The sequence below is a fragment of the Heptranchias perlo genome, unplaced genomic scaffold, assembly GCF_035084215.1.
Source record: "Heptranchias perlo isolate sHepPer1 unplaced genomic scaffold, sHepPer1.hap1 HAP1_SCAFFOLD_50, whole genome shotgun sequence".
NCBI lineage: Eukaryota > Metazoa > Chordata > Chondrichthyes > Hexanchiformes > Hexanchidae > Heptranchias > Heptranchias perlo.
The window spans coordinates 8,135,133-8,145,888 of record NW_027139516.1 but is presented as its reverse complement, the minus strand read 5'-3'; the positions used below and the strand labels follow the sequence as shown (position 1 = coordinate 8,145,888).

The following is a 10,756-nucleotide window of genomic DNA, read 5'->3' as shown; positions in this document are numbered from 1 at the left end:
TGGACTGCAGTGTCAGCCTGGATTATGTGTTCAAGCCTCTGGAATCGGGCTTCAATGCACAGCCTTCTAACTCACAGGTGAGACTACGAACACTGAGCCACGTCTGAGACTTGAAAGGAGAAGAGGGAGATGGAGAGGCTTAGGAAGGCAATTCAGGAGCGTTGATATGGCTGAGGTCACCGGTGTCAAAATTAGGCCAAATGGACTGCGGATGCACAAGAGGCCAGCGTTGGAGGAGCAGAGTGTTTTGAAGGGGCTGTCGGACTGGAGGGGGTTACAGAGATAGGGAGGGGTGAGACCCTGATGGATTTAAGTGTAAGAAAAAATAAAAAGAATCGACAGGCTTCGGAGACTGGAATCAAATGTCGGTTAGTAAGGGATTCCGTGATTGGTGAGCCGCTCATCAATCAAATGTCAGGGGTGGGGATGGAATCCGTGGCTAGGATGTGGAAATTTTTGGGCCAAAGTTGATGACTTCCCAATTTTTAACTGGAGGAACTGGTGGCTCATCTAAAACAGGATGTGGGTCTGACAACACAAAGACATTGGAAGTGTCAAGAGAGGCGGTGGTTTTGTCAGCGTCCATCTGAAAGCTGGTCCTTGTCTGTGGACTGTGTCACCAAAGGGCAGCATGTAGATGAGGAAGAGGAGGGAGCCAAGGATTGAACCTTTAGAAACATCAGAGATAACGGTGATAGGGTGGGAAGAGAAGCTTCTCCTGGCTCTGATCAGATAGGTGAGTGGAACCAAGTGAGGGTAGTCCCAGCAAAAGAGGCCAATTTCCGATGAATGAGATGGTGACGGGTGGGTTGTCTGTTGGTGTGGAAATGGGGAGGGTTTTAAACCCAAGGATGAGAATTTTAAATGTAATGAATATGTAACTGGGAGAGAGTGAGGGTCAGTGAGTCCGAGCAGGACCTGGTGCTGGTTGGACACGGACAAGAGTTTTGGACGAGCTCACGTTTATGGAAGGTGGAGGTTGGGTGGCCGGTCAGGAGTGCATTGGAGGAATGGAGTCTGGAGGGGACAGAGACATTGATGAGGGTTTCAATGGCAATGGGCTGAGGAAGGAATGGAGGCGGGTGAGGGAATTACGGGGCCTTTGTGATGGAGGTGAAAAAGGGTCATGAGTTCAGCTCGGTTTTACACGGGGCCAATTTTACTGGAGCCGTTAACCAATGTAGAACAAACGGGAAAACATCTGCAGTAAAATAGCGGAGAGAGGAATGTCAATGGGACACGTTCAGTGTCCGTCCCCTAATATCACCCACAGTCATTTCTAGGCTTCAATCCTCAACCTGCCCTTTAACTGTCCTCGTATCAGAGACTCAAAATTCATATTTTAACTGGGAAACTGCAAGAAGAGAGTGAAACGGGTCTGCTTGTGTCCCTGGGTTCAGTGTACACTGCCTAGGAATTGGTCCAAATTATAAATGAAACACCAGGAGTGAACATGGTCAATATAGTTATATAAAAGCTGTAAATGGAGCCGCTCATTATTATTGGATCAGTCCTGTATGAGAATAGATTTAAACTTTATTCCTGAGAGAGGTCTGATTAAGTAATAACCTGGACTTTGAGATGTTTGTGTTTTATTCACCACATTATTTACAGCGGAGTCAAAGCTGCTGATATAATGTGTTTGTTAAACTGACTGTAACTAATAGCAATGGTCAGGAGGATAACCGTGTCAGTGGAGACTTATCCCCTGTATAAATCAGGACTTGTTGGAATGGATCAGCTCAGAGTGCCTGCCGAAGCTGTGGTTTCCAGGCGAACAGAAGTCAGTGCTTCTCACAGAAATGGAATATCCAGTAATGATTCAGATAGAACGCATTTATTATCCTGTTCTTGCAGCAATTGGAATTCCGGGTAAGCCGTTATCTCAGCTGTTAAAGGTGTAAATCGGTGTTAACTCTGCTTCTGTACTTGGCAAATTGTTTTTGTCCCTACATATTTTACACAGTCACTTGTTCTGTTCTATTGGTTGAATGATGGAATGTGTTAAGTCTCTGCTCTTTCGGTATTGAGGCGCTGCATTATATCTGCCATGAATTTGTCTATCCAACCCTGGCATTGTTACTGCATTATTCTCTGTACTGAATGTATTGGGCTCAGACTTGGTATCAGACCATCAGGAGATGATAACAGTTTCATGTTGTGGAACTAACCTGTCCTGGAATATGTTTTCATCAATGTGTTTTCAGTGATTGATAATGAGACAGTTCACGGTCTCAGTGTTACAAGGAGGCAGCGGAATGTCCTCCCTCCCCAATAACATGCTTCAGTTTAACTGGGATTTCAATGTATTTATTGGTGATCACTGTTATGAAATATTATATCATTGTGTGTGTATCTGACGCCGCTTCAGATGTCTGGTTACTGAACTGAGTTTTCTGCTGACTCTTTCACATCTCCTTCTCTGCTTCACTGTGGATGAATTCACTGACTGTCACTGGACTTCACTGTTAAATGAAATGTTTTGATGTTTTGTGGTCTCAATTTGCACTGTCCCTGTTGGAATCAGCAGCCCTTCTATGTACCTGTAGTTTATAAGTATGATGTTGGCGTTTTGTTAATTGAACAATCCCGCCATCTATCACTTTACTTTATAATTACAGGTGAAGGAATCTCAATTATTGAGAGATCTGTCTGGGAGAGGGATTCGATTCTGTTTATTCCATGATTTGTGGATGAAGTGAACAGTGCATGTGAACAGGTGTAGAAACATTAAACTATTGCACAGAGGCTTCATTATTTAACAAACTAACACTGAGAATAGGATCGGTGGAACACGGGGCTGGTGAACAGAATGCAGGTACAGGGTGATAGGATTTAATCGGATATGAAAATGGAGTTGAGAAAGAGAGTAGAGTGAGTGATGGAGAGGGTGACTGAGAGGGAAAGCGAGAGGCTGTGGTGTGAATAATTCATCAGAATGAACTGCTGAAACTTCCAGTACAATTAAACACAGAAAATGTGATTTGAAGGTGTTATTATGATGTGGTCAGATTGGGTGAGTTTTTATTGTGGGACTCGATCCTCATGTTTATATCCCTGTCAGGTCCTCAGTCTGTTTTTGTGAATGTTCCTTGTTTTCCAACTTAACACTAAACATAATTAAAATTTGCTGAAAAAAAATATAATCAGAAATGTCTTGATCGGAATGAATTGTTCGGATACAGTACGTTAAAGTTTGGTGAATTCAATAAACAACGAGGTTGATTTAATTAATACTTTTAAATTTAATTACAAGTGAATTACAAAGTAAATTTATTGTACACATTTTATAACTACACAGGTTTCCTGACATCAATAACCACAGAAATGAACTGTTGAATGTATTAGTTGGATTGTTTTAGTGGGACCGATAGATTAGATTTCCTCCAACACTCTGCTGCAGTCTCTCCCTGTGAATCTCAGCCTATCATCCCACTGCATTGAATCCTCTGTCTCCTCATCTGTTTCTTCAGTTTATCCACTTTCCCAAACCATCTCCTCCTGACTCCCCTCCAGCTCCTGCATGTCCTTTACTTGTCTCCCTCCCAATCTCACTCACTGGCTCGGTCTCTCGCTGACTTTCCCATTTAGTGCCAGCCACTGTCGGCTCTCTTAACCTTGAAAAATAAACCGGCTGTAACTCCCCCTGTCCCCTCACATTCCCGACCCTTCCCCCTCTTTCCCCGTCCGTCTGGAGCCCAAATCCGGCTTTAATCCGCTGGATTCCCGGTGTGTAAAGCCCCTTCTCCCTTTCCCACCGGCACTGCGCCCTCACTCAGCCCTTCCAGTGGATCCGGTGCTCACTTTATTCACTTTCTGTATCCATCTCCCAATTCATTATTGATCATTGTGTTAAAAAACATCTCTCTGCCCGAAAGCGCTGCCCAGGTCAATCAATCACTTTCCACCCTTCGATGCAGCAACAAAGCTGGAAATTTCACCCCAGATCCTCTCAAATTGCTGCTTTGGCTCCAGGTCTGATCAGTAATTTCTCTGCTTCCTTTTCTCTCTCTTACAGTTAACTTGGTGGCGATTGTGATCCTGTCCCGAGGAAAGTGCGGTCTCTCCAAATGTATCAGTGTCTACCTGGTGGGAATGGCAGTGGCCGATCTCATGGTCGTTATCACTGATCCGATATTGAACAAAATTAATGTGCTCTATCTCCCATGGTCATTCCTGGATATTACTCCCCTGTGTAGTTTTATTCTCTCTATGACTGAAGCAGCCACAGTGGTTTCTGTCTGGCTCACAGTCACTTTCACCTTTGATCGATTTGTGGCCATTTGTTGTGAGAAGCTGAAAACGAAATATTGCACCGAGAGAACGGCGGCTGTGGTTCTGGGAACAGTGAGTGTGCTGGGCTGTTCAGAGAGTCTTCCCTGGTACTTTATATATGAACCTAGATTTATAATTGATAATGTTCCCTGGGGTTGTGAGATTAAACCGAGCTTCCTTACTTCCCCCGCATGGGCCGCATTTGAGATGTTTCACCTCATTTTAACCCCTTGTGTCCCGTTCTGTCTGATTTTGCTGCTCAATGTTCTGACGGTCAGGCGTATTTTAGTGTCCAGTCGAGTCCGCAGGGGACTCCGGGGCCGCAGCAATGGAGAGAATCAGAGTGATCCAGAGATGGAGAACCGAAAGAAATCCATCATTTTACTCTTCAGTATATCGGGCAGTTTTATACTGTTGTGGCTGACACAGGTTGTATTTTCCATTTATGTACGAATTGTGGACATTCGGTCTTATTACTCCACCGCTGACCCTGGTTATATCACAGAACACACAGCGAAGATGCTGCAACTTCTCAGTTCCTGCACAAACACGTGTATTTATGTCCTGACTCAGACTAAATTCAGAGAGGAGCTGAAGAACGCGGTGAAATACCCACTCAATCTAATTGTTAAATTCGTGAAATCATAGAAAGAGCTGAAGGGTTTCAAGCACTAGAACTAAATCCCATTTCATACTCCATCCCCTACACTTCCCGGGGATGGAAAGTACATTTTATATTAGCCACACAGAGACATTAAATGATCTGAAATATGCTTCTGATATTATATTTTATTGAAATTCTGATCTATTGAGGCAGGATTTATTCTGCAGGCAACAAGTGCATTTTTGTGCAAAATGATGGCACAAGTATCTCAGCTGGACTTCATCTAAATGGCCGTACAGCAAAAATTGCAAAGTTGGGAGTCAAAGTAGCTGCTGTGGGCCTTATCAGAATGGGTGCATTCCAAATAAATGGAGAGGGGGTGAGAGAGGGTGAGAGAAAGGGAGATAGAGGGAGGGAGAGAGTGAGCGAGAGAGAGAAAGCCACAATGATTCACGAAGAGGGAAAGGGTGAGAGACTGAGACAGGGAGCGATAAAGAGAGGGAAAGAGAGAGGGGGAGATAGAGTGACAGAGAAAAGGGAGAAAAACAGAGACATAGAGAGTGAGAGCGAGAAAGAGAAAGAGGGGCAGAGAGCGACACAGGGAGCGGGTGAGAGAGAGATAGAGAGAGAAATAGCGAAAAAGAGAGAGGTAGTGGGACAAAGGCAGAGAGAAAGAGAGAAAGATGGACAGAGAGACAGAGGGATAGAGAGAGAGAGAGAGACAGAAGGAGAGAAAGATGGAGAGAGGAGGGAACACAGAGAAAAAACAAAGGGACAAAAGAAATATCATGATTAAATAGCGCAGAAAATTAAAACAGGTTCACATAAAAGGGATAGGGTGTGAGTGGGAGAGAGATAGAAACAAAGAGAGGTAGAGACAGAGTTACACAGAGAATGAGATAAATAATGAGAGTTTGTAAGACAGGAGAGAAATAGAAAGAGAGAAAGAAGGAGTAAAAGAAAGCATATATTAATATATATACATACATATATATATATATATATATATATATATAATGAGAGCGAGCAAGCAGACATGGATGGAACGAGAGAGAGAGACTGACAAAGAAGTGCAAAGTGATGGGAGTAGAAGTGGAAATAACAAGATAGAAAAACAGACAGAAAATAAATAGGGACAAACGACATAAACAGAGAATAGACACAATGAAAGTTGGACAAACATATAAAGTGACAGCAGGGTAGGGGCAGGAGTGAGACTAGAACACAGAAAACATTAAATAACCAAACAAACTGTGTAATCAGCCTGGAGTGTGTGAGAGTGCTGACCAGCAGAACAGCAGCAGATGAAGCAGATCAGACAGTTCATGTTTGTTCTGGGGTAACACTCTTCTGCATTTAATTTTGACATTTCTCAAGGTGATGCCTGGAGGCTGCACAATAAGCCTGGACTCAGCCTTGTGTCCCTGCCCCTGACCATTACTTACTGCAGGGGTTTCCCAGCTGCTCTATGTCGTAAACATTCATCTATTGAACGAAAGCCTGAGACGAAATCGACTTCAGCATGTCTGAAGGAAAAGGACTGTTCAAAGGTGGAAGGGCTGTTTAAAGGATTGTTAATAACAGATTGTAAATGATCACACAGCAGAGGATAGATCACCGTAGCAAAAAGAACGATTCCAGGAGGGCTAGAGGTAGTTGAACAATCTGCCGACTTAACTAGGTTACGTTGTGGACAATGAGAGAAAACAAGTGAAGTGTCAATCAATCGTGGGTTGTATTTGTAGGAAACTATCGTTGAGAAGCCACCGTCCCAGAGGTGTGATCCGGTGTTAAAAATCTCTTTAAAAGCTGTGCAGATGTTGAGTGTGGAGAGACACAGATCCACCACGACTGCTCCAAACTCACCTTTCACTTCCTGGCAGCACCACCTCACCTGGAATCTTAATGACTGCTCGCTACCTCCCAGCTTGATGCCTCGATGCTGGTTTACAGATTGCCTATGAAGCCGATGACCTGGATACAAGAGAAAGCCACGCTACACTGCAACATCATCCATCAAAATACTTGGAATTTTCCCGCATGCTTCAACCAACCATGAGTATATAACTTCCTGTATGGGCTTATTCCAAGATAGACATTTGATTTCCAAACGGTTTTGCATTTTCGGAATTCACAATGTGTTGTTTTATTGTGGTTAAAGCAATTCTAAATCGGGCATAAACCCAAAGTGTTGTTTAAATTAAAATGACAATTTTTATAGTGTATTAATAATCATTGTTCTCTTTATGAAGCCCTGGTCTGTGCTTGAAATTTCTTTCGGAAAAAAGAGCACATTAAGTTTATTATAAAATTAAACATTGTGGAGACAAAAGTCATTGCCCCAAATTAAAGTGGAAAATCACTTTGCACCTTTTTGCTCCTCCATCTGTACCATGTGTAACTTTCCCAGTGAGTTGCTGGATTCTCTGATAAATCACAATGTACTCTTAACCCGTCTGCTGTGTTATTAAAGTGGACAGGGTCTCGCTGCACTCTCCTGCTCTGTTAATGTTACAAATACTTTTATTGTTTCAGATTAAAGAAAAATATGAATAATGGAGAAATAAACAAAATCCCAGATTAGACTGCATTCAGATTGAGTCCAATTTTATTCTGATTTATTTAATAGAAGCTAGAATTGCATTCGCTACACAAAACGGTTAATTGGACCTTTCCTCCCAATGTCTGGTCTTTCCTTCTCGGTAACCATTACGTCAGAATAATCAAGTATTAGTCAATTTATTTTTGCAGAAGTTCACATTTTGGTGTTTAATCCCTCACTGCACCGCCATATTTCTGTTAAACACCAGCTAGTGCCAGTCTCACTCAGTTTGTATCTTTAACTATAGTGCAACAGTGATTTAACAGGACCAGCAAATTAACTCTTTCCGTCTCTCTCACCATAACAAGCTCTACCTTGCCCCTCAGTAAGATGGATGCCTTACTTTTGGCCTTTTTGTTTCAAGATCAGGGCGGCAATTTTGTTTAAGTTTCATGGCGGTCAATTTGTTTGACATTGCCCCCTTGCCCGCCGGTAAGTTGACTGCCTTGCCCCTCAGTAAGATGGCCGCCTTGCAAATCAGTAAGATGTCCAGCTTGCCCCTCTGTAAGATTGCTGCCTTACTGGCTGCCATTTTGTTTCAGGTTTATGGCGTTGAAGTTGTTTTGTTCATAATTTCATATTTTCATAGCAGTTACGGCACAAGAGGCGGCCATTCAGCCCACTGTGCCTATACCAGCTCTTTGAAAGGGCTATCCAATTAGTCCTTTTATTAATCCACACTTGTCCAAGTGGGTATTAATTTTGTCCCTGATTACTTTTTTCTAAAAGCGTCCCCACCACCGAGGTTAAACTGACTGGCCTGTAGTTGATGGGTTTATCTTTAAAGCCTTTTTTTGAACAAGGCTGTAACATTTGCAATTCTCCAGTCGTCTTGCACCATTTCCGTATCTAAGGATGATTGGAAGATTATGGTCATTACCTGAGCAATTTCCACCCTTAGTTCCCTCAGCAACCTGGGATGCATCCCATCTGGACCGGGTGACTTATCTACTTTAAGCACAGCCAGCCTTTCTAGTACCTCCTTTTTATCAATGTTTAGCCCTTCCATTAACTCAACTACCTCCCTTTTTACTGTGAGTTTGGCAGCAACTTCTTCCTTGTGAAAGACAGATGCAAAGTACTCATTTAGTGCCTCAGCCATGCCCTCTGCAGCCATGCATACATCACCTTTTTAGTTCCTAATCGGACCCACCCCTCTTCTTGCTTTCCATTGTTAATTATATGCCTGTCGAAAACTTTTGGATTACCTTTTTGTTCGCCTATTCTCATACTCTCTCTTTGCCCCTCTTATTTCCTTTTTCACTTCTCCTCTGAGATTTCTATATTCAGCCTGGTTCTCACTTGTATTATCAACCTGATATCTGTCATACGCCCCCTTTCTCTGCTTCATCTTACTCTCTGTCTCTTTCGTCATCCAGGGAGATCTGGCTTTGATTGACCTACCTTTCCCACTCGTAGCAATGTACCTAGACTGTACCCGAACCATCTCCTCTTTAAAGGCCACCCATTGTTTGATTACAGTTTTGCCTGCCAATCTTTGATTCCAATTTTCCCGGGCCAGATCCGATCTCAACCCACTGAAATTGTCACTCCTGCAATGAAGTATTTAGATTGCTCCTTGCCCTTCTCCATAACTAGTCGAAACCTCATGATACTATGATCATTGTTCCCGATATATTCCCCATTGAAACTTGCTCTGCTTGACCCACCTCATTCCCCAGAACAGCGGAACGGGAAGCCTTAGTAATCAGGAATCATAGAATCATAGAATCATAGAAGTTACAACATGGAAACAGGCCCTTCGGCCCAACATGTCCATGTCGCCCAGTTTATAACACTAAGCTAGTCCCAATTGCCTGCACTTGGCCCATATCCCTCTATACCCATCTTACCCATGTAACTGTCCAAATGTTTTTTAAAAGACAAAATTGTACCCGCCTCTACTACTGCCTCTGGCAGCTCGTTCCAGACACTCACCACCCTTTGAGTGAAAAAAATTGCCCCTCTGGACCCTTTTGTATCTCTCCCCTCTCACCTTAAATCTATGCCCCCTCGTTATAGACTCCCCGACCTTTGGGAAAAGATTTTGACTATCGACCTTATCTATGCCCCTCATTATTTTATAGACTTCTATAAGATCACCCCTTAACCTCCTACTCTCCAGGGAAAAAAGTCCCAGTCTGTCTAACCTCTCCCTGTAAGTCAAACCATCAAGTCCCGGTAGCATCCTAGTAAATCTTTTCTGCACTCTTTCTAGTTTAATAATATCCTTTCTATAATAGGGTGACCAGAACTGTACACAGTACTCCAAGTGTGGCCTCACCAATGCCCTGTACAACTTCAACAAGACATCCCAACTCCTGCATTCAATGTTCTGACCAATGAAACCAAGCATGCCGAATGCCTTCTTCACCACCCCATCCACCTGTGACTCCACTTTCAAGGAGCTATGAATCTGTACTCCTAGATCTCTTTGTTCTATAACTCTCCCCAACGCCCTACCATTAACGGAGTAGGTCCTGGCCCGATTCGATCTACCAAAATGCATCACCTCACATTTATCTAAATTAAACTCCATCTGCCATTCATCGGCCCACTGGCCCAATTGATCAAGATCCCGTTGCAATCCTAGATAACCTTCTTCACTGTCCACAATGCCACCAATCTTGGTGTCATCTGCAAACTTACTAAACATGCCTCCTAAATTCTCATCCAAATCATTAATATAAATAACAAATAACAGCGGACCCAACACCGATCCCTGAGGCACACCGCTGGACACAGGCATCCAGTTTGAAAAACAACCCTCTACAACCACCCTCTGTCTTCTGTCGTCAAGCCAATTTTGTATCCAATTGGCTACCTCACCTTGGATCCCATGAGATTTAACCTTATGTAACAACCTACCATGCGGTACCTTGTCAAATGCTTTGCTGAAGTCCATGTAGACCACGTCTACTGCACAGCCCTCATCTATCTTCTTGGTTACCCCTTCAAAAAACTCAATCCAATTCGTGAGACATGATTTTCCTCTCACAAAACCATGCTGACTGTTCCTAATTAGTCCCTGCCTCTCCAAATGCCTGTAGATCCTGTCCCTCAGAATACCCCCTAACAACTTACCCACTACAGATGTCAGGCTCACTGGTCTGTAGTTCCCAGGCTTTTCCCTGCCGCCCTTCTTAAACAAAGGCACAACATTTGCTACCCTCCAATCTTCAGGCACCTCACCTGTAGCGGTGGATGATTCAAATATCTCTGCTAGGGGACCCGCAATTTCCTCCCTAACCTCCCATAACGTCCTGGGATACATT

The 10,756-nt window shown here is 43.3% G+C and overlaps 1 protein-coding gene across 1 annotated transcript; it reads left to right on the top strand.

Annotated features, from left to right (window-relative positions):
• Nucleotides 1-1,802: 1,802 nt before the first annotated feature.
• Nucleotides 1,803-4,884, top strand: LOC137313999 (probable G-protein coupled receptor 139; the record flags this gene model as incomplete). Its single annotated transcript, XM_067979687.1, has 2 exons — nt 1,803-1,872; nt 4,019-4,884. Coding segments are annotated over exons 1-2 (936 nt in total), but the record flags the coding sequence as incomplete, so codon positions are not given.
• Nucleotides 4,885-10,756: the final 5,872 nt, after the last annotated feature.